Genomic DNA, 25,618 nt, shown 5'->3' with positions numbered 1-25,618 from the left:
TACATATTTATTAAATAATACAGTTGAAATTGTAAATTATCAAAAAAAAATCTCAAATTGCAAGCTTCGTATAATTCCGCTAGGTTCTCTGCTGGCATGCGTCTCCCCCTTAATTGAAGCTTTCCAGCAATTAGGAATTTAGGAATTATAGGATATATATATATTTTACGGCGTATTGAAACTCTGTGTTTTTAAAAATCTATACAACATTATTATAGATATACGACAATTTCATTATTAAATGTTATATTTTTCGTGAAAGGTCATAGTTATATTTATCGCTGTTCTGTTTTGTCACTGTTCTGTTTTTTTTATGTCCTGTTTTGTCACCGTTCTGTTTCTTCATGTTCTGTTTATCCATGGAACCAAAATTTCTACCACATCCAGTAGGGTAAGTCAGTTCCTGTTAATTTCGTGTCACCTGATTTCATCATGTGGCATCTTGCTAGTATAATAATATATATTGAACTACCAAAGTGCGACCATTAACAATATAATGTTGTATTATTTTTTTCAACGGATTTTCTACACATTTTCATTAATTTCCAACTACACAACAGTAAAGTTGTTGCATATGATGAATAGGTTTTAAAAACATTCTGCTTTCTTGGTAACTATTTCAGACCAGCGAAATATTAGGCGGCACTATATAGACATCTAAGAATGGCGCAATGTTTACACATAGTTCCATAATTGGTAAATTGTAATTACTTATCATTAAATTTCCAACAATATGACGCAGTTTCTCAAATTGTGGCAGTTAAAATTCGCCAGTATTATTCTGTGTACACAATGATATTTATTGAACATCACAAAAATTCCAGCGACTATGTGTACTTTTAGCTTTTTATAAATAGGTATAAATCAACACAGCTTACGTGAGACATACAAAACTAGGATTAACCCATATTATATCATTCGTATTGAGACTTATTGAGTGTCTACAAACTTTACACGTCATTTACCTATAGCATGGTTAGCGAACCTTTTTACGTACGGGTGACAAAATTTCCCAAATATTATTTTTCAACCGTCTGTCATGGGGAAAAGTGGTTCTTAAGAATCCTATTTAAAAATGATGATGTTCTAGATACCATTCACAGAACATAACACACATAATATAGCTTTGTCGCTTTTTTCAATTACGCCATACATTTCGGTCCACCAATTTTGAAACCGTCTGCAAGAATTACTTCTACTAGCTCCACCACGTTTTTGTTTCTTATTTGGTACAGTCATTTTTTGTTGGTAGAAATGAAATTGTTTGTTAATGTATAAATTAGTTTGGTTCTTTACGCACAAATTGACACTAGAATCGCTCCGGTCAGATGAGGCATTCTCTCGCTACAGTGATCTGATGTATTGTAAATCGATCAAAATTAGAGGTTCGCGGCACGGCATCCTCCACCGCCTGATAAAGTTAGTGCGATAATATTATAAATAACGCATAAACCCTAATGACCGACCTATGCAATTATATATTTACATTAAACGTAATGCTTATTCTTCTGATCTGTCATTTATTATTATTATAGGTTTTTTTTTCACTCCAAACGCGTGCCATAGGTTCGCCACCACTGACCTATAGGCAGCTGGTGCCTAAAATTCTTGGTAAAGTACCTACGGATTACAATCTATTATTTACTATAACTAAATATAAGTGAAAAATGTGACATAGTGTGTCATAATTGAGTAACTACCTAAAATTTAGGTAATTCATAAACACTATTTACACTTATTACTTATCACCAGGCCAAACCGGAGACTGATGCGTGGAGACCTCGCCTATTCCACTGCAATGGACTTGTTATATGACTAGTTTTGTGATTTGGTTTTTGTCATTTTTTTGTTTTTGTACTATCTCAATATAATTATATACCTATAGATATATACTAACGCCTCGCATATGAGCCATTTACAGAGGTATCGTAATCCAAATATCTCTCCTCTAGTTCTGTCTATACTGCTGCATCTGTCTACCTTTCCTTTCATTAAGTGAAGTAAATCATATTTCTCATTTCGGAATATACGGGACGCTGCGTTCGATTTAGCAATAAGTTCTTTACGCTTAATGATTATTTAAAACTCCTCATTAATGACGTGATTGGTCCTTGAAGTCTCCAGTTTTCTGATGAGCAGTTTTAGTCAGATTTATACTCCATAGAACATGTGGTCGTAGACCAATCAATACGTCATATTAAAATTTAAAATAATAATATTCTCGTAGTTATTTATTAAATGGTTATATTTTTTTGGACATTTTATAATGTTTGACAATCTTTCATTCCTTCATCATCCCTTATGTATTTATTCAACAGGTGTTTTGTAAAAATCACGTTTTCATGCCATGGTGCGTGTATAATAATTATGTAAAGGAAGGTCAAAATACTTCCATCTCGCTTTAACCCCTAGGTTATTCATATTATCACGCGAATACGCTTGCGAATAATATTATATTCAACCCTATGTTGGAACGGTATTAAATTCATATTATGTAGGACACATGGGACATATAATGTTTACATAATATAAATATTATTATAATTCAGTCCTTCCCAATTATTATTTATTTTATCAGGTAAACTGAAATTGATTATAGCATTCTAAGATATAAGTATATACCTACTTATGTGATTATATTATCTATCTTCTTCTTCCCTGGTACTACTACGGGTTCGACGTCGACAACATCACAAGATTCCACCTATTTTGAGCGACTGATAAAAAAACCTCTACAAATTGATCATCGACTATAGATATCAGTAGCTAAGGTTGCAGATAGGCAGTTAAGATCCGCTATAAATGGTGCGAGCTAAACTTTGTCAGTCATAAGTATTTGTTATCATTGAAATAAGACTACACTTTACAGATGGTGTTGGTTAGTTTTTAAAATTCAATTAAACCTTGCGAAAACCAAGCCATAATAGATAATAGTCAAAAAATACTCGTCTATCTATAATTACTATGCAATTAAATCATGCATAACTTTGAATATTTTATAGGTATAATTATATTTTTTATCTATCATAGTTTGGATTAGGCAGGGCGTAATGAATTTAAAAAAATGAACCAACAATATGTGTAATACATAATAATTATGTATTCTTAATCCAACGAAAACAAATAAGTATTAATGAAAAAGTGTGCAAAATTTTGTCGTATCGCCCAAAATGTACCAAAATATTATGGTTTGGTTAGGCAGGGTTTAATTGATTTTTTTAAACTAACCAACAATATCTGCAATTTGTAGTTTTAGTTCAATGAAAGCAAATACGTATGACCGATAGAGTTTAGTATGCAATATTTATGTCGGATCTTAATATCCTACTTCCACCCTTCACCACTGGTTCTGTTAACATAACATAATGTCGACAGTGTGAAAAATAGAATGAGACGTATTTAATACTGCTAGTCTTTTGTATTTGCATATATTACCTATAATCGGTACTATAATTTGCATTTTTCGGAAACAAGTAAACGGCACACGCAATACTAATTACCCAAATAACAGGTGATTAGTGACATTCTATCTATGCATCAGGGCGTAACGCAGTATCAATAAAAGTCGATGCACCAGTATTAGTTTTATTATACATTTTAAGAATCACTGTGCATTGTTATATACGTGTTCTGGCGAGCCTGTTTGTATAACATATTCACGTCTGGTTCAAAATTGATGCTTTTTATGTTCCTTGTGTCTATATAATATATTTGGATATATTTTTAGGATTAGTTTGTCAACAGCTTATTTGAGAGAGTAGGTACCCAACAGACGTGGTTTGATTATCCTGTGACAACAAAGGAAAATCAAAATTCATACAAAAAGTTAGATCGAAACACACTTTATGTTTATATCATGTAAATCTAACACATGTGTTTTATGGTCTTTGGAGCCGGCTGTGTTTATTATAATTGTACGTAAATTGAATACAGTCATCACGAACTGGGGTTTTCGCATAGAGTTTGTCGTATAACTAGAAGGATTGATATTATAATTACAACGCTTGATGGCTTTCCGTAACGTTTCAGTGTGATAGCCGTAAAATGTTTTATTCAAATTGATTTATCTAATATATACCGACTGAAAATTACATATTAAAAATCTAAAGCGTTCAATAACATACCATAATTAACAAAGAAATATAATTGTTAACAATATTTATGAAAATAAAATACAGGGTTGGTAATGTGAGCAAAAATGTACACGGAAGCACACCCAGAGAATTAAGTAGACCCTAATAATAAAAAATATAGGTAGGTATAGATAGATCCTATGTATAGAAATAACGTCCGCCTTAACTCTCACCTGAATGGAATATATCAATATTTTTAGCGATTTGATTGAATGCAGTTATTGTCATTAGTCATTACCGAAGAACAAACAGATTATCACTTTTTAATAGTTATCAGGGACACACAAGTCAATACTATCAAAAAATGGCAGTTTCGGAAATTGGCGGAAAAATATTTAGCTAAATACAGATATTTTCTAAACTTTTAACTATGTACCTACAGTAAGCTAACACGAAAAAGTCAGTCGGGTGGTTTGTATAATATTTTGATGTTTGGACAAGATACCTATATATTTTGTAAGTTTACAATATATTGAAACACTGTCTTTAATGGACAAGTAGGTACTAAATATATTATGTATGTAAAGTTGTGTTGACATGTTTGCGGCTTTTGACAGATGCGGTCGATAATAGTGCTAATTCTTAACAGTTCTTTTGTCAGCTCTATTTTCATAAATATACAGCTTCCTTTTTCCTCGAAACAGATTTCTTCGATCTTTTTTGTGCTCTGAAGTCAATGGGAAAACTTTGTTATCCCTGTATCATTGCGCTAGGAACCTAGAGGAAGCCGCATTTAGGGAGGGAATTTTCTCTAAGTGAAAATAAAGAAAGTGTTACTTTTGTTGTATCCTTTCCCGCAATTCAAAAGGGGCGCTTAAACTTAAATTGTAGCTCATACAAAAAGGGTAAAAAGGATGTATATATAGTCTATGGTAAAAAATGAATACCTGGCTTAAAATTAATTGTCTTTGAAATTGCAAAAACTTGGATGCAAATGCACTGATTGACTGTTACTTACGGTACGGTCATTTCAGAAACAATTAGATTTTAAATATACTCTGTTCTAATATATTCATATATTTATATTTCAGGATGAAGCTGGAGAGTCCAGACTCGGACTACGGTCTGGAGGAGGCGCCTTTCTACGAGGGGTCCTCGAACCCCTCGAAGGGCCCGGCCCCTCCTCGAAAGTCCGTCACGTTCTGCCCGCCATACGAACAGGTAAGCGAGAATTCGCATTAATTATTTATCTCTACCAGATGAGAGTCACATATCTTTGATTTTTTTAATATGGCGAATACTTTGTAATACATTATAGGGAATTAATGATAATTAAACGCCCCAACTCCTAAAAACACTAATTCATCATATTTGTTTTAACAATGTTAATCCAATAAAGAAGATAATGTTGCTTAGGGATTGCAATACTGAATGAAAATGTCAATACCGGTTTTTCGGTATTTCTTATTGAATACCCGTAGTAATACTGGTATTTCTTAAACATTAAAAATACAGAAGTAGGTGCTTTTCAATAAAAAATAGCTATTAAAATCTTTTAAAAATATTATTTTATAGCAAAAACCTACATTTATTATGTTGACATTTAAAAATATGTATTGATCATAATTGTGGAACTAGTAATTCTTTACAAATAATTTGAATATATTGATAATTTTAACAAAAGCCCTCAAAAGTTCACCAAGTGCAAATAAGTCCGGCTGCAGGAACGCTTGTACAGTCGTCAATAATAATTATAGAATAATTGAACATTTTTGTCAGCGATGTTTTCTATTTTGAAATAATATTATGGTAATTCATCGCGACAATTACTAATATAAATATATTTTATGAAATTTGTGCTATTATTTTTTCACCTCTGTTGGATTCACTCAATATATTTGCATTTTAGCAGCACATAACTTATAATTCATTTTCAAAAACGTAAACGAGTGTGCTTCCTTAGTACGGAAAATTCCATTATTTTGGATTTTTAAAACCGGTATTTCAGTATTGATAAATACTGGAATACCGGTTTTGAAATTCTTTCAAAACATGGCTTCATTTTAGCATTTATTTTAAAAGCATTCTTTTATAAAACACGGACATAGTGCACTGCGTAAAATGTTTTATAAAAGCTATGTTTAAAAAAGTTCGTTTATATTATTATAGTCTTTTAACTATTATTATATAGCATTTCATATTATCTTTCGTGTTCTACAATCATTTTTTTTTCTTGTTAATTTCTTTATGTCTTCATTTTGATACGAGCTGCCACAACAGTTGGGGCCCGTGTTGACATGTTTACTAAAATTTCGGTACCTAGATCTAATCTAATTATTGTTAGTTATTGGTTATTAATTGGTGTTGCAAGGCACTTTTAACGAAATTAAAATTTAATGCCAATGTGTGTAAAGAATTGTACTCTTTTTTGTGTATCATAGATTTTATCACATGTAAGCAAAATAAATAGATAATTTAATTTGTAGAAATAGGTTGAACTGAGAAAATCATTTTTAAGTCTTAAGTTAAATTACTTATTCAAAACATTGAATATAACACAATGTCAAAAACTGAATTATACATAGGTACATAAAAAAGATACACCAATTATCTTCTACAACTAGACAACATACGTACGGCGTTTTTTAAGTTCGGGTGGGTTCGCAAGTTTTCTGTCAGCTACGAAAATGGCAGCCCGTATTACACGTTAAATTCGTTAAAATTACTTTCAATATGAAGAAAAGTATTAAATTACTTACAATAGAAATCGCACATTACTATGACATCTCATCTGATTCACTGTTCTCTTCTAAAAATAATAATCATCGCTGTCATCCGACTCTGCTCCAATGTTTATTATTAAGTTTTCCATGTGTGTGTCTATTCCTAAATCACTTGCCCTATAAGAATCTTCGATTTTTATATCGTGCTCACAGCATTTTATTAATTATTTAATTAAGCAATAACCGATCAAAAATTTTATGTTATGTCATATCTAGCGATTCTTTGCCTTCCCGTGTTCCTATATGAATGGTGCTAATAGGTACGTCAGTTGCTTCGTTTGCCGATTTAACAATATTATATTTAGAAAAGTATTTTGAAAACTGTGATTTATTTTAAAACCGATTATCGCAGCTGCAATCAAACTGACTTAAGCCCTTTTACCCCGAAAACACAAAATTTATTTTTCATTATGTCAAACCGTTATTTTTTTTACATTTTTTTCAATCTGCTTAATTTTGAAAAAATCATCTCTCAACCTAGCAAAACACTCTTTGCCACAGATTAATATTATTGATAAAATGTATGATAGGTTTTTAAACTATTTCTTTAGATGGAATGTTATCAATATTATGAACTTTATACGACTTTATAAAACAAATCAGCCAAAATCGTCGGTTGAATTCATTTCGTTTAATTTTCAGTTAAAGTTAAAATTCCGGTTTTTTATAAATGAAATAAACAAATAGATGTCTCAGAGATAGATAGCTATGTCTAGTTATAAATATAAAGGTGTTGGTGATAATGGGAGAGGCGTGAAGCGTGGATGGTAATGGCGTATGAAAACCAGCTCGTCTTGTCCACATAAAAGCTATTATTAGGCGCCCACCCTGATGGTGGAATCTCGCTCTAGTCTTTTGGATACATTATTCGAAGCATCGACTTACTGTCGGACGCAGCATCTGATTAATAATAAAAGCACTTGTAATCAATCCTGCGTGTATACCTACTTATTATTGAGCTGCAATCCAAAAAGTTGTTTCACTACCCTTTCGATAGGTAGATAAGTTCCACGTCCTGTCTATCAACTTCCTTTCTATTGGAACGAACCTGAGTAACGCCGACTAGTTTTTTCAACACTTTCCTACGTCCAATGCCTTACCAATCACGTGAGTAATTGTTCCTTGCCACTGCACAATTTATTACAATGCCAGCCAAGTGATCGGCTATCCGAAAACACTAAACTTAATCTACCTACGACATGACGTCGTCTGTGCACACATACTATTAATAATAGTCATGCAAGCAAATTTACTGATCATTATAACTTGTTCTATCCTAACTGACATTGTTTTTTTTTTAAGAATTATTATTAGTAACCATGTCATGTCCCTGCTTTTTCGTACACGGTGGTTGTTAGTAATTTTGAACACTCACAAACACCCAGGCTTTGAGAAAAACTCTGTGTCCCGACCGGGATCGAACCCAGGAACACTCGGGTGGAAGACAAGCGCCTTACGCACTGCACCACGAGAGCCGCCTAACTGACATTGTTAAAACGATTAAAATTCTATCTGCAATTAAATATAAGTTTCTTGTCATTTTACAGGAAGCCAGCGGTAAATAAATCTTGAAAATAGCCAAATACTGGATTATTTGTTGGGTTGGTTTTCATTATTGAATTCATGAATTTTGCCAAAATCTGCTATGAAAATTGACGCGGTTCCCGCCTGGCTTCCTGTAAACCGATTTGTACCAAATATAACACAAATTAACTGTTGGATGAAGACTTATCCGAGCTGATTTCATTCCTCTCGATCTTGTCGTGCGTAAGCTAACAATGTTCTGTGTGTGACAGGGAGAAAAAATCTCAACCCCGGCCACACACATTAAATCGTCTGGGACACAGTCATAAATCAAAGTTGTCGGCAACGTTGCAACCCCCTTCCGCGCGCACAGGCGAGACCATTCCGGAACAGTGACGTCACGTGACTAGCCGAAACGATTTTCGCTATTCCACCTATGTTCCATGTCAAGTGAATTTTCGTAACGTACCGTAACAGATTTTTTCTATCAAAAATGTCGCATGGACGCATTGATATACTACTATCAATGCATGGACGGATGTGCGGATGTACATTAAGTTACATGCATTTTGTGAATGACAACAAATTCGATGTGTTGCGCAGTCGAGACGAACTCGTGGGCTTACGTATGGCCCCCACAAGGGGGGTTGACAGGGCTCTAGCCTAGGGGCCCGGGCTCAAGTGGGGCCCGGCGTGACGGGTCGACCAGATATATGAGATAAACACACATCTTAAATTTGCTCTAATTGTTGAGTGATACTCGACAACTCCATAATTCGATGTGTTAAAAAATCGCTAAAAATACACTGAATATTATTTGATCTCGAACACCAAACACCACTGTAGAGCGTCAGATTGCCTAACAATATCGATAGGTCGGGTGGCCCGCCCAAGATTCTGTCCTGAGGGCCCGCTTCAAGATGTGGGGGCCATGGGCTTAAGTCTGGATCTGATTCTGATATTTTCGTTTAGCATGACGTCATGATTTTGTAGGGAAAAGTGTCAGCTCAAGAAAACTGAAGGGTAAGAATATGCCTCTAACGAAAACTGCAATTTGATACGTTTTGCAAGTAATTTTGATTTTTAATTACATATCTATAGGTACGTGTTTAAAACATTAAAAAAATAACCAGATTTAACGCCTTATGTCAGATACGTGTTTTCCAACACATATACATATTCAGAAATTCTAGTTACGCTTCTGATCATAGCATATTAATAAATAGAATTCCGATACACTACGTTTTGAAACAGGGTTTTGAGTGATGTGAGTGTACGAAAATGAAACACGCATTATAGACGTGCAATAGTGTATGTTGAAACCTTCAAATACACCAATATTTAATGAGCGTCAGTGCGCAAACCTAGAGCAGTTGTCAGAACGAAGGACAAGGTTAGAATAACGTATTCTCGACACGTGTTTAAGTTTATCTCATATTCTTGCCGTTGCCTGTTACTCCACACCCGTTACGTATTTCAGTTTCCATTAATTCTGTGTTCCCTGCTTCTGATGATTTTCCCATAACCTGCCAGGCTCGCGTGAATCGACTAATTTAATTGGATTAAATAAAATTTCGAACTGGTTGTAATAATACCACAGGGTATTAGGCTCTAGTAAATACATTATTAATATTGAAACACCAAGGAAAAATAACTCCATCACCTTCAAAAGTACGTCCTACACGAACTAGGAATAAGTACCTGAATGTTTCCTATAATATCCCTGGCTTTGTAATTGTAGTGGTATGCTCGCTTGTGTTCTTGAAACGGAAGTTGGATCATTTGAGACGTCACTTTGAGAAACAAGGATAGCTACTCTAGGGTTATGTTATGAAGCCCTTCGTGGTATTGTATCGTTCTAATTAAATGACGTTCAGGGTTGTCCAAAACATAACAGATACCTACAATAATAAGTATATTGAAGAATTGAAGTTGAAAATACATATTTTTGAAATTCGTCAGAAAACACACATAGAAAAATCTTACACCCTTGAATTATCAGATATATTGGTCCGGCTATGGCTCATGCAGATTAAACCTAATATTTTACGGGATCAAACATAAGAGCAGTGAATATACCTACGTGAGGTTGGAGTTTAATTTGGGCAAGTTTTTTTCTAGATGTGTGTTTTCTGAGGTATTTCAAAATGATGTATTTTCAAACAAAGCATAAAATATGAATGAATACACTAATAAAATAACCCAACGACATTCGTCCTGTCAGATGTTAAGTCTGAATAGTGTGCAAAATTTGGTGTAAGTATGTAAAAAAATGTTAATCATTGTGTAGGTACTGTACCTACACCATAAGTAGTCTATTTAGGCAAACTAAAAGTTACTTCACTATCTCGATTCGATATAGGTAGTTATCACCGATTATTTTCTACAGATTTTCTGTGTGCAGAGGAGCAATGGCGATCTGTTGAATGTTGGTAACTGAAAAGAAGTCCTAGGAATGCCATATATACATGCATGTTGTTCACTTTCAGTATTTTACTAAACATAAAATATTATACTTTAACTTTTATCCTAGATATAATATGAAATAAAAACCAATAAAATAGATAAATATTTAAAAAAGTAAAGCCCAACCCCAAGCCCAAGAAAATTCTACTGTCACAATAGTTGAGCGTTTTGATCGTGAAACCATTCGGCATCGAATCCAGCGCGCTTAAATGATATATTATATATTTACAAAAATATCGCTGTAAACACGTAAGGCTAAAATACCTACAGCCTCAGGTCACGTGATAGTATGATACTGGTTTTGACACTGTGTGCGTTTTTTTATTGTATTAGTGCACCGCCATCTTTAGATTAGTAAAGCCTGAGCATAACTTTTTGCGCAACCAACGAGTGGTCCACTTTTCAGCTGTCAAAATCAGATCCCAGATTGCTTGACATATTTATTCGCCCTTTCTCGTTGCAAATTGAATTATAAAAAAATCTCTAATCAAATATATTAACTATCAGTGTTATTAATAAATAATATACATTCTTCGTCAGCTGTCAAAGTCAGACTAGTCCTTCACACAAAACCGGTGGTAATATCGATTTCCAAAAACTATGTAGCATTGATCTATACATTACATTTGTAGAAAGGTGTGTTAGTGCTAATGTATTGTTTATCATGTAACTAATGTAACTAATTATCTATCCAAAACAAACCATTCCCTGTGTGAACACGACAGACGCATCAGTATGAGCACTCTATAGAACAATGACAGGCAATGACAGTTCATTCATAGACAACAACGGGAGGGGCGGAAAAAGTAGGACCAGTCGTTGTGAATGTATCGGCTTTCTACTTGAGTCGGCAATGATTAGTGCCATATACTTGTCGGTCTGGTTAGGCAAACGTAATCAATTTATAACACACACCTACAGACAGGTGTCGTTGGCAAATTATATTATTTTTGTAGTAGGTAAGTAAGTATATAAAATAATGAAGTTAGAAGGAATTACTTAGAGGGAATATTGAGTAGGTATCACTGTGGAATATCTTATTACTGATTTGTGAAAATCGAAAGCCAGTTAGGTTATATGCATATGCAAAAATAATATGCTTTACCTAGTTTTTGTCCTAAGTTTATACAGATTTTAATATACCCTTAACACTATAATAGCGTTGATAGTAAAGATGTTACAGAACGAATTCAATATTAATTTTTCGGTCCACTTACGAGTAACGCGGTGTAATTTTCCAGTCTATTTTCGAGTTTTACAAATTCCACGAATTTCATTCACACCGCAAACTATGAAATCTCTAGATAGAGATTTATGTGATGCGTAGGACGGTAAATAAATAGCATAGTATTTTTCCAACATGGTTGAAAGATTCTTGTGTTTGTTATATTGGATATTTTTTAAATCTTGACTATTTACTTAGTATAGGTTTTAAAAAAAAATATTGTATAATGCAGGATAACTATTTCGTAATACTTTGATTATATCTACATAATTATGTTAAATTCTGATGGATTTAAGTTTTGTACTATTCCATTTGAGTCGTTTTTTCCGACCCGGGTATCGCCATTCGGCATTTTCAAGCACAATGTACTTACACTCACCAAAAGGCACATAAACACCGACACCGAATAATATTAACTCTAACTTATATAACAAATCAATACAATACAATAGGTAAAATCCTATTACCTACCTATCAAGTCAAAGGTCACAATACAAATAAAATATAGATATCTATAACAAACAAATAATTATGAATAGTTGAAGTGTTTGTAAAAAAACCCTATATTACGAGTACCAATAATAATATACTAAATAAGTGTATAATAAATCATCAAACCCTAATAATAGATCATTAACAATTATAAACAATAAAAATAGATACTGCACCCAAGAGGTAATTAAAAGGTCAGCAGTGATCGTGTTAAATATTTAAATGAAAGCCTTCCACGGATCTATATAATATAACCGTATTACTGATATATTCGGCATTCAAGATCTATCGAGGCTAAAGTCTAAATGAGCTTTCAAAATGGCGATATGATTCGACGAAATTAAATTTTCTCACAATATGAGTTTAATGAACTTTTTATTCTTATTATAAACCGCAAAACGGGTTTCACCATTCACCAGAAACCTTACTAAAATTCAATAAAGGTTTTATTGAAAATATAAAAAATACATTTTTTATTGGAACCGTCGTAAGCCACACAAAGAGATCTCAGGTCATATTATGCGGTTTTAATTAATAAACAGACAGAGAGAAGTTTAAAAAAAGTAATACATTTTTATTTTTTATGAATAATAAATTAACTTGTTATCTACCTACATTATGTACTACCATTACCTACTATGATATGTATTATAAAATATTTCTTAACATCTACTCTACCATTCGTAGGGTTATCATTAACTGGAGGAAAAATAGTACCCAGTTAGCGTTTTTTGCGAATAACCGGTTAACCGATTTTTTTAACCTTAACTCTATAATTCGACATGGATCTTAGCTGCCTCCTGATTAATTGGAATATAGACCCATTTTAATTGAATCATAAAGATGTAAAAGGCGTGTAGGTACATACGTTAAATTTCAATATAACATGATGTCATAAAAAAATGTGAAGGGGTAGCCTTAACTATTCCTATTTTTCTTAAGTTAACTCATTTAGTGCCGACACTGCGACTGGCGCGGTTGCGTTACCTGGCCATTAGATATAATTAACATGATATTTAAATGTGGTAATTGAAAATTAATTAACAGGTCAGCAGTGATTGTGTTAATCAACTTACGTGAAAGTTGTCTTAAAATTAAGTCCGCGTGTCTTCGTTGTATTATTTGATTCGTATTTTGCATCACTCATTGCCCATTGTAGGAGTAAGAGAAAATGATTTGAGTTTCCCCATCTCCACCCGCCATATATATGCAGCCGCGGTTTTTGCACGGCCGCCTTCCATGACGCTATAAACGTGTCAGAATGAAAAGATTTTAGTGCCACACTTCCTTGTCCCGAAGCGATGCTGCCCGGGACTGATGTAGCAACCATGCACCTGAGTGCTTAAAGAAAGTGTTTTATAAAATAAAAAGGATCTTGACTTGCTCTTCCGTAATTTATCTTTAATGCCATGAAGTGTCCTCTGTACCCGTGTACTGAAACTCTGCCGAAACAAAGGAGTCAGGAGTTGAAAGTGATGAATCTAAGGAGGATCGGAATTATTCCGTCCTCCATATGACGCAGCAAATTTTTCGAATGCCTCAAAGTTGGCCTTGGTTGATATCAAGTCGCCGTGGCCAATCGGGCCCGTGTGTGGACGGACCCTGGCAAACAGCTCCGCTCGCGCAGTAGGATTCACGACGAATGGGAAATTGTGTTTACTCTGTGACGGTGAAAGAAAAATATTTAAATTGTAACGTTTCAGTGTCGTCAGCCAAACATGATACGTTTGTAGGTATAAGACAATTTAAAGAATAACAATTATTATGGTAGAGTGAGGAAGATTACTGCAAGTTTTGATACTGGCTACTCCGCTACTAGATCACAGGCTACTTGGTGTTGGACATGTCTGGTATATGGTAAATTAGGTCGTTATAAACATGACTTGCTTACCAATAAATATTCTATTAAAAAAAAACAATTAAAAAATTAAACCTATTGTTGTTTATTTGAGGCATTTTAATAATAAGTAGATCTAGTGCAGGATCCCATAGACTTTTCGTATACATAATATGCGGAACGCATTCTGACAATTGGAATGGATTTTTGGGGTCACAAAGATATATAATGTCGATGTTGCCAGGCGATATTAGTGGTCAAATTTTTTTTATTGAGGTTTTAATTTTTTTTTCTCATAATCCACCAAAAATTGTTCTGAGTTCTTCAATAAAACCAAGACCGAATCAGGGGTTGATTGAAAATGCAATAATTGTACCATGCTGTCTGTACCTGTTGTCTTTTGTTTACATAATAAGTAAGTGCAAACTTTTTCCAGGTCTTGAAACTGCTGTGGTCTCCAACAAAACATTTCCTAAAGCTGAAAGTGCATCCTGAACAAAACTCATTGACGAAATGGTTAAAGCTTGTTTTTTTGTACCTATGCGACGAGTGGTGTCGCAGCCGGTTAAAGAATGTAATGCTGGCAAAATATTACAAATATATTCGCCAAGAGATTCAGCTGCCAAATGGCATCCTAAAACACGGGATTTCTTCTGAGATCCCTCAAACCATAATCCACGGCAACCAATCGTTTCAAGTTTATTCCAGAAATAAATGCCTAAGATTAAAACATCTGTATCGGGACTGTGATAATCTCCAAATTTTGCATTTTTACAGCATGAAATATATGACAGAACATTCTAGAATCTAGAGTCTGCTTCTAAATGATTTTGATTTTAAATCAATGGCGTCAGTGAAAATTGATCCCTGCAATTTGAACCATTGTGTGGGGTCGTCAAATCCACCACGAATGTACAGCTCACTTTCTTCGTTGATTTTTGCAAATGTGGGAGCATTTTTGCAAATAAATTCAACAAGCTGTAATTTATTTTAAGGGTTCACAAAAGAATCTTTGCAATTAATCCACCACATCTAAGGGATAATCTCCAAGGCTTACACATTATTAAGAATTTAAATATAAGTATTTACATTGTTTAAGGGCTTCAGCACAAGTTTATTTATGGATAAGCTCATCTGATCCACTTTTTGAGCATGTTGATTTCCTACAACTTGGCTATGAGTTACGAGAAAATAATTTGTATCCGTCGAATGAACCTCTACCACATGGTTTCCCAAACTATGGGCCCCGACCCACCAGTGGGTCGCGAGCGAATATTGAGTGGGCCCTCGCCACTGTATACATAAATTTAAAAAAAATAGGAAGTGATAAATTTGATATTTCATTCAGCTATTTATAATTCCTAAAAATTGAAATAAACTTAAGTTACGGAAAATATTGTGATAAAATAATGAATTTTCGATGAAGCTATGAAAGTCCTCCTCCTCTTTACCACCTCATATCTATGTGAGGTCGGATTTTCGGCTATGGTTAAAATTAAAACTAAATACCGAAATAAATTGGATATATCAAACTCACTGCGGTTAAAAGTAACTAAAGTTGAAGTTGATGCTAGAACTGTAATGAAAAAAAATAAGAAACAAATACATCCTTCCCATTGAAATAACTTTGTAAAAAAACCTTGCAGGTGTAGGTATTTAAGTAATCATTTTTTTTTTATTTAAATTGTTTCTTATTTCCACAGTCTTTCATTCATATTGGTAACACTTATAAAAAATATTTTTTTTATTTCAATTAGAACAAATAAGACAGCATTAAGTAGTTCCACGACTCGCCACTAGGGAATCTGAGCATTACCAATATGTATGCCATCTTTTCTCTAAGACAGCTAAGAGGTGGGTCCCAAGATTGGAAATTTTTGTTAGATGGGTCGGAGCCCAGTCAACTTTGGGAACCACTGCTCTACCAAATTATTTAGTTAAATCACGCAAATGTAATTCTAACTGCCGTACATTATCATGTAGTTACAAGAAATCGGCTTTGACATCTATATCATTGTGCAAATCTATAAGTAGTGTTTGCAAAAACTGTGATCATGATACTTAAAGCAGTTTGAACACTTGACTTGTTTTTTTTTTTTTTTTAATAAAGTGCACTTAGTGTGGTTAGTTGTTATCGTTATTTCATTTATTCACCTACCTATATGTGCAACCTACACTGTTTCTAGATGGACCATTATACTAAAACTAATGTCATATGCATATATATGGTAAAGAAACCAATCTGGGTGATTCTATACAAAAATATTACTAAATAAAATAATTTAAGCCAAGGAGGATCCTAAGAATCGATAATTTTGAACACATTGCACTACCCGCTATTTTTATTTTTTCAAATGGGACGAACCGTTCTACGACCATGCCGATGGCATGGTACAATTATTGTATTTTCAATCAATCCCTGATTCGGTCTTGGTTTTATTGAAGAACACAGAACAATTTTTGGTGGGTTATAAGAAAAAAAAATTAAAACCTCAATAAAAAAAATTTGACCACTAATATCGCCTGGCAACATCGACATTATATATCTTTGTGACCCCTAAAACCTATTCCAATTGTCAGAATGCGTTCCGCATATTATGTATACGAAAAGTCTACGGGATCCTGCACTAATCACAGAAAGTCACAATGAAATCCTATGATGAATCATGAAAGTTTGTTTAGGTTAATTAGTGAAATTATTAATAGAAGAAAGAATTCATCATTATCAAGTGACATGATTTTAATTTTTTGCCTACACGAAAGATTAAAACCATAATATCTGATATTATTTTTCACATAACGATATTATGGTACTAATTTATGTAAAAACATGTTATCCAGTCAGATAAAAAGATTGTTAGCTACTCAATAAATTTGTAATCTTTTTTTAGAATTCCACAAAATCGAAATGTTTGAAGAAACCTATCAATGTTTGGAATTTATCTTATTACGAACTTACAACGAACGAGTTTTAGACTGTTTCGGCAACCACTTTTGGATTTAGACTGATTTGATTATTATTATAGTGATTTTAACTATAATCATTATGAGGGTATACATAAATAAACACTATATTATTAATTGATTTGTTAGTGTGAGGTAGGCCGTTTAGATCCGACATAGATAGTGCACACTAAACTTTGTCAGTCAAACGTATTCGTTTTCTTTAAATTAATGTTACAATGTGTAGGTAGATAGTATTAGTAATTTTTTTTAAATTCAATTAAACCCTGCCTAATTCAACCGATAGTAGATAATAGTCAAATAATATTAGTTTATACTATAAATAAAGCAAGTATCTAAAATCATGCAAATAAGCCATGCATACTTTTATATATTTTATAGATATAAGAATATTTTTTATCGATTATGGCTTGATATATACACACATTCACTGCTGACCAGATAATTACTAATTAATTACCACATTTAAATATCATGCTAATTATATCTAATGTCCAACTAATGGTTACGCGCCTGGCGCGTCTGTAGCACTGAAAGACTTATGAATTAAAAAAAAACTAACCGACACTGTCTGTTGTACATATTATTTATTCTTAATTCAACGAAAACAAATAAGTATGACTGAAAACGTGTGCACTATCGGATCGCCTAATCGAGCGCATAGTGCCTGAAGATGCCGAAAATACCATAAAAAAGAAGAAATTATTGATTTTATTATAATTTCAGTGATCAAGGTCCTTCATAATGAGACAAAGGCTCTGAGGAGGAGAAATACCATTGACGTAGTGAGTAGTCAATAATTTATATTGTCTGATGATGATGTCACGCCCACCCCCTTCGTCCCGTCACGTGACACGCTTTAGTCTATCGTGAAAGGGCGGCGGAAATGACGTCACGGCTAGCTGCTCCAAAAAAGAAGTTAATTATTATCTTCCGTTTCGGTGACTTTTATTATTTTTGCCCTGCGAGTTCGTTAAAATCAGTTGGCATAGAACATAGGTAATAAACACTTCTAGGGTACAGTTGATAGATATTTTATACTACTCCCAACGAATGTTTGGTAGAACCCCACTATTCTCTAGCACCCCACAATTAAAATTCAATAAATAAAATTACTAGTATGTATATTGTATAGGGTACCAGATCAAAATCATCTAATTCATGCCAGAATAAAATAGTAATCATGTTTCTGTAGCGTTCTCCATTGACAGTATATAACTGCATTGCCATTTTCGTCTACAAAAAAAATACTGTCCAATTACACCTCTAGACCACAAACCACACCAAACTGTTAATTTTCGTGGATCTAAATGTGTTAAAAAAATAGCATGTGTGTTGGTCATGTACATTGCTTCAAATGCGACAATCTTCTTCTTCCACGGCGCCACATCCCGGGGTGAAATTTGGCCTCCTCCACAACCGCTCTCCACTCACTCCGGTCTCTCGCCACACTTCTCCAGTTACCGGGTCTTCCTATATGAAGCCAGTCCATTTCTACGGCGTCAGCCCATCTCCTTCTTGGGCGGCCTCTGGGTCTCTTCCGTTGGGGTAGCCACTTCGTCATGATCCTTGGCGCTCTAACTTCAGGCATTCTCTCCACATGTCCCGCCCATCGTAGTCTTTGGGACTTACAGTATCTTATGATTGTTTGCTGTTCAATCAGCTCTTCCAACTCGTGGTTAATTTTTATTCTGTAGTTCCCGTTTTCCAACGTCATGTTGAAACCAAGATGATCAAAAACCGAATTTACGACTTGAGTGTTGGTTGTCCGTCTATCATTGCCTTCTTTAGTCAGGCCGCAACACGAAGTTGTGAATTTAGAACGTAGTGCAACTTATTCCAATGAAATACGGTTAACTGTTTGTAAGAAATGATTATTAATACACATTGAAAAAGAACGGTAACACGTTAATTAGCAGGTCCGAACCAAAAATATGCAATTGCAAATCTTTAGTTACTGCGACGTCGTCTATGGATGACCCATTGGTATTAAACCCAGTTGACAGTAAATAATAAAGGAATTTCGAATCGATTTCATAAAGAATTATATACATCCTTAATCAGCACCCAACGATAATGTTTGCATTACCTTTATTTTATGATTTATCTCTTTCAGACTCTGGTAACTAGTTGACAGGTATTTTTAAATGTCTTATTTTATATTTATGGTATGAGCTAGAACGGCTAAATGTCCAGTAAAAACTCGGCATTTCTTGTTTAATCAGCGTTGCGTCAAGTCACTGCTTCCTTTTTACCAAGAATCGCAGCCATAGACACGGCATTACCCTTGTAAATAATAATCGTTGGTAGTAAACCTTTTTGATGATTGCAATATTTAATAAATATCATTTTTATATAATATTTAAACGGTTATTATACCTAATTACTATTAATATTACTTGATTCACCCCTGTCGAATCTTGGAGATTTGATTATCTGACAGACTCAATACTAAGAAACTCAGTACCTACAGATGGGCGTGGAACTTGGCAGCCGCCTGAGGGAGTTTATTAATATTTTATTTATAAAAAAAATGATTGTTAGTTGTATCATTTAGGTATTCCACATAAAAGAGATCCAAACACACGTTGAAAAAACAAACTTTCCAGACGATTCGAAACTGCAGTCGACGGATTTAGAGTCAGACACTCTGCTATGGAATAGTAGTTCGGGTGGTACGTTGCTATTTCTCTATTAATATTTATGTAAATATTGTGATCACATGCCAACGGTTTTTCTTCACTATTGTACACAAAACACACCAATCGACGGTGGCGCACACGTGGCCCGGCTTCCTATCCATCCACCGGATCTAATTTTAACCTAAAGACCTTTGTAAACCTCACAAACGCCAAGCCATTTGATGCCTGAAGGTTTGTCAGAGTACATTTAGGTATGTACTTCAACAATTGCAGTGGAGAGGGAGGGTTAGCAATATTAGCGTTATTTATTTATACATAATATCTAGTCCAGCAGGGCAGGGCTATTCTAAATAATAGTTAACTAGCACGTTTCCGCTATTTTTATAAAAAAAAATATGATGGACGGGAAAATATTTTTTGTCTCTCTGTCCTGTTAAAACGCAAAAACCACTGAACTAATATTAATAAAGCTTGCATTGTTTACAAACAATATAGGGGCGTGTGTTGGTACCAATTTCGTCATGGTATCCTATACCAAATAACGACATTGGAATTGAGTAGGCGAACTGGTTAGATAACAGCGGCGGAGTGGTGAGGTGGGTCGACAGAATCGTGCCTACATCTGACCCTAATCGGTGTCTATCTACCAATGAAGTGTGATACTTACGTCCGTATCTGAAGGCATTGATTGGATATTCGTAGAAATACTATAACTGCTGGGTTCTGGAAAAAAAATCCCACTTTCTGTGCAGATATCATAAGGAAAGGTGTATCCTGTACCTATATCAATGCACAAGGCACACTAATAGTCGGGCCGTGACACGACATTGTAAATTGCTATGGTAGTGCTAGTTATTGCTCATATTTTGAATGAAATTTGTAGAAAATTATTATTGTTGCATTTGTTTTTAATTATTAATAACTATGTCCTTGCTTTTTCGTCCAAGGTGCTTGTTAGTAATTTTTGAACAGTCACTAACACCCAGACTTTTAGAAAATCACATAAATATATTGTGTCCTCACTGGGATCGAATCCAGAGCCCCCGAATGGAAGGACAGCGCATTACGCACGGCACCACGGGAGCCGCATATTGTTGCATATTGAAATAAATGGTAATAATTTTAAGGAAATGTGCAATCGAAAATCTTTATTTATTGCAAACATTGCATTCGAAGATATTAATAAATAGCACTAGCATTATAATTCGCAATTCAGTGCTACGGCCTGAATCAATGTTACATAGGTAGTCAATTTATTAAAGCTGTTTCTGTAATGGTTACTGTGTAGGATTTCTAAACTTTAAGTTTTGTCTTTGAAAACAAAACTTCGCTGTGCTTTCAATTTATAAGACAACAAATACACACCATTCCTGTAGGCAGATACCGAGTGCTTACTACCGGATGTCAGAGTTCATAACGCCTCTCTCTACCGAAGACTATTTTCGATTTTAAGCTTTTATCCCTAGTTTTCTTTACCTAAGTAATAATATGTATTTCAATGCGACACACGACCCGCGCAATAATAGTTGAGATACTACCGGAAATAATCATGTTTGGAAATAGAAGTATTGCTAATGAACTATCAATTAAAAATAGATCTCAAGAAAACAAAACTATTACTAGTATCGAAAATAGCGACATCAAACACCAACACAAGTTTTGTCATTAACAGCGAACCAATTGAACGTGTGACCCATTATAAATATTTAGGTAGGTACATGAGAGTCAATGAGAAATGGGACCAGTCTCTGGAAATAAAAACTAGAATTGAGTTCGCAAGGAGTGCCTTTCTCAAAATGAGACGCCTCCTTAGCAATCCAGACCTTAACTTAGGTCTGAGATTGCGTATGGTACGCTGTTATGTTTTCTGAATTCTTTTCTATGGTATGGAAATATGGACGCTAAACCAAGAGCTATTACGAAGAGTTGAAGCTTTCGAGATGTGGCTGTATAGACGCATCCTCAAAATTCCTTGGAGTGACCGGGTGACAAATGTTGAAGTTCTAAATCATGGGAAAGGACCGATAAGTTCTGCGTAGTATCAAAACCAGGAAACTACAGTACATCGGCCACATTATGAGAGGACAAAACTACAGCATTCCCCAACTTGTCATTCAAGGAAAGATCAATGGTAAGCGTAGCAGAGGACGACGCCGCATTTCGTGGCTTAAGAACCTCCGTGATTGGTAAGAGTGCAGCTCCACCGAACTGTTCCGGGTAGCAGATGACAAATCTAAGATCGCCTTGATGGTGGCCGACCTCCGCTAGGGGATGGCACAATAAGAAGAATAAGCTAATTATTAAATGTGTAGTCCCATAAACAGTGTAGCACATGGCTTCCTTTTCTTGGTCACTCCAACGCAAGGCGCGCACACATATTCGAAAAAACTATCTATCCATAGTAATTTATTATTGATTTTTTAATGCGGCTCTGAGGGCGGGTTAAAATAATATAGCAGGTGCCACTGACTTCCGCATTTACCCCGCCTGCGGACGACCTCAATTTTCCGGTGACATTCCCCATACCAACGTAGTTTGGGTCCGTACCTGAAACCCACCCCTTCCCCCCTGTGCGCGCGCTTAGTCCAACGAGTTAGGATCCTTTGATTTCCTCTTCGACTTTAACCATGCCAATGTAGCAAATATGGCGAAAGGAACCTATTATGTATACCTAACTCCAACCGGATATGTTTTACCGCGCTTATGCGTTCATGGAATTTGGACCATATTTCCTCTGGACATACATACTTATATCATTTCCTAAGTGTCCAGTCGTTTTGTCTCTATTGTATCCCATCTCTTCAGGAGTGGCTTAGGGGTCGAGAACCTACTGGGATTCCTTAATAAACCTCATTAAAAGCTCTAAATCCGTAGATCAGCTTTCCTACACATGCGCTCATGCCGCTATAAAAACTTACAACATGAAACATTTATTTTAAAAATCAACATGTCATGAGACATTAATGTTAGTAAAAACAACTAGTTAATGAGATATATAATATGACCAACTGAAAATCATCCACCATTTTCCAAGATGGCGGTCGTAGCACAGCATGTAGACTATGTAGAGTATAATATGCTTCATAAATTTGCACTCCGGCTCAAGTATGAAAATGATGTAATACATTCTAACAATATTTATATAAGTATATTATATCTATCTATAAGTATTTTTTATTACTACATATAGAATTTTTCCAAGTAAATATCTTTTGATCTAATTTTATGCGAGGTAATCGGGCAAATATACATATCAGTGTAGTAAGAAGTGAAAAAAATGCAATGTAATAAAACGTAGGTATAGGTACTCTACGAGCGTTGATTTTTGGTCTATAGGTATTATCAAAGTCTCCCCTATAAGTAGGTAAATTATTTTCAGGTAAGGGGTTATTTTCAGCTTATATGACTTTAGTAAATATGTTTCTCTATTATTTGTTAAATAAGAATGTTTAAACATAATGATACATCGTCATCATTATATTGCATACTAATTCATATCTGCATAAAAATGTAGATACATATTTGGATCTATATTGTTTTCATTGTTATCGACTTAGCATACAATTATGGTAACATTCACTCAATAAAATAATGAAAAAAAACACGAGTACCAGCACGTCCAATTTGTCCGCAGTGATTGCTCTTCATAAAATATGGTGTCCCACTGTGTTGAACGTTTAACCCCATCGATTGACTCTTGTCACGGGCCACGTGCCCTATTAACCCCATCTTCCCCTCGAACTAAGACCCTCCGCTATGTAAACAAATCATGTCCCCCTTTTATTTGCTATAATTCTGTTACGGGGTTGCATTTATTTTTAATAAACTGAATTATTGGATTCGCTTCAATTTATTTTAGGGTTCGATAAAAAAATGAATAATATTATTTAGTTATGGCAATCTTTGTAAAGTTTTGGTTCTTTTGTCAAAAGGCATCGGGCTCGATTCCTGTTCTTATTCTAGAGTCACTTCGTTGAAGATAGGTACTACAACCTAATACCTGGGGAATACGCTTTTGGGCTTTACTGCCATATGATCCACTTGGATTGTTAGTCTGTATTTGTTTGTTTTCTGTTAATTTTCCTCAGAACTTCTGAGTTTCTTACTTTATCTAGCCCATGAAATTCCAAGTCTGTATTTTCTGTACAAATATAATTTGAAATATGCTAGGATGTATTCGATACTTAGGTAAATGAACTTGGGGAGAATAAAGACACATTTTAAATGTAGAACATTAGAAACAAGTGAAATGAATTTTCCTGTCAGATGAATTGATTGTAAGACATTTTGTAAACCTTTTTAGATATGAAAAGAAAACGATTTCGTAGCCATGAAAACACATTAATTTTTGTATAATTTTGTTAACAATAATATATTATTTTATTGGTGTACCTACTTCGGCAGGGCCATAAGGCATAATAGGCAAAGTGCCTAGGGCCTTCGAAACTACATATATAACAATATGCCGCACGAAAACATAAATACATACTTAAATAAACAAAAATCCGAGATAAACAAAACACCGATACAGTGGGTCACGTGTACTTTCAGATTAATATTGTTTAACAAGATAATATAACAGACAAATTTTGACATTTCACCGCCGATCAATACTCCTCAACAGCTGATAAGACTGTTTTTTTTTTAATCTAGCTTTTACAGATTTTAAACCAACCGATATATGCCACTTATATTGCTTGCATTGTCATATGACTGTGACATATAGTTTGCAATAATAATACCGTGAAGTACAAGGAAATTTCGTATATTTTCAATCTTCTATCATGCTGAAAATTTAAAGGTGAAAATTTCCGATTAAAAATAAATTCTCAGGACCAACAAAGTTCTTAAAACGGCCCTGGTCATATGTACATTACTTTTCCTTATAGTAAGTATATAATTTTGCTATATTTAAATATAACGTATGTATGTAATTATGTTATACCAGCTACCTTCTAAATAGCGTTACGCAATTTACTATTACGGCGATCCCCCTTTGACCTGATGCCCCCAATAATGTGATTCCCGCTACAAATCCGTTCGACTAACACGGTTCTCCCCCTCGATCAGATCAGAGAGCCAAATCTGTCACATAACAAACACAATAAGATTATCAAATACCTACTGTAAGACAGCGCATATCTAGTGTAGTGTGAATTGTAGAGTATGTGACTGGGTTTATATTGGACAAACCACTAGAAGTTATCTCCAACAGCTTGTAAATTTAAATAGTTATTAGTAATCACTATACATGATAATGTTGATGAAATACTTGTCGTTAAATGAATTTAAATTATATACTTATGTATAGGTATATTAATCATATATAATAATATTATATATAATTAGTATAATATTATTATTTTATTATGTTATTCTATCATTTATTTATTCTTAAGCCCGGGTAGATCTAGCTCGCCTAAAGTATGCTCCTCCATTCTGTTAGGTCTTCCGTTTTTCTTCTCATTCACTAAACGTAAGGAGCTTTGTCGGTGCTTTATCATCCACATGTGTCACGTAAAACACTCGACCGGCAAGCGAAATTTGTGTGTTCGAATCCTACTAATTCCAAGGGTATGAATTTTTAAGAAAAATAAATCTAAGTTATTAAA

The 25,618-nt window shown here is 34.3% G+C and overlaps 1 protein-coding gene across 1 annotated transcript in view; it reads left to right on the top strand.

The window, feature by feature from the left end:
• The window catches only part of pnt (ETS transcription factor pointed), a 429,327-nt gene that overhangs the window by 20,511 nt on the left and 383,198 nt on the right, over nt 1-25,618 (top strand). Inside the window, exon 2 of the mRNA XM_085948067.1 lies at nt 5,165-5,294. Within this exon, the coding sequence (XP_085804193.1) occupies nt 5,166-5,294 (129 nt within the window). The 5' untranslated portion in view covers nt 5,165. The remainder of the gene's footprint in view (nt 1-5,164; nt 5,295-25,618) is intronic.

The sequence above is a fragment of the Rhyacophila brunnea genome, unplaced genomic scaffold, assembly GCF_057557595.1.
Source record: "Rhyacophila brunnea isolate RB1 unplaced genomic scaffold, BYU_Rbru_1.0 scaffold_20, whole genome shotgun sequence".
NCBI classification, from domain to species: Eukaryota; Metazoa; Arthropoda; class Insecta; order Trichoptera; family Rhyacophilidae; genus Rhyacophila; species Rhyacophila brunnea.
Note: the sequence above shows the minus strand (reverse complement) of the source record. Positions and strands in the feature narration are given on the sequence as shown.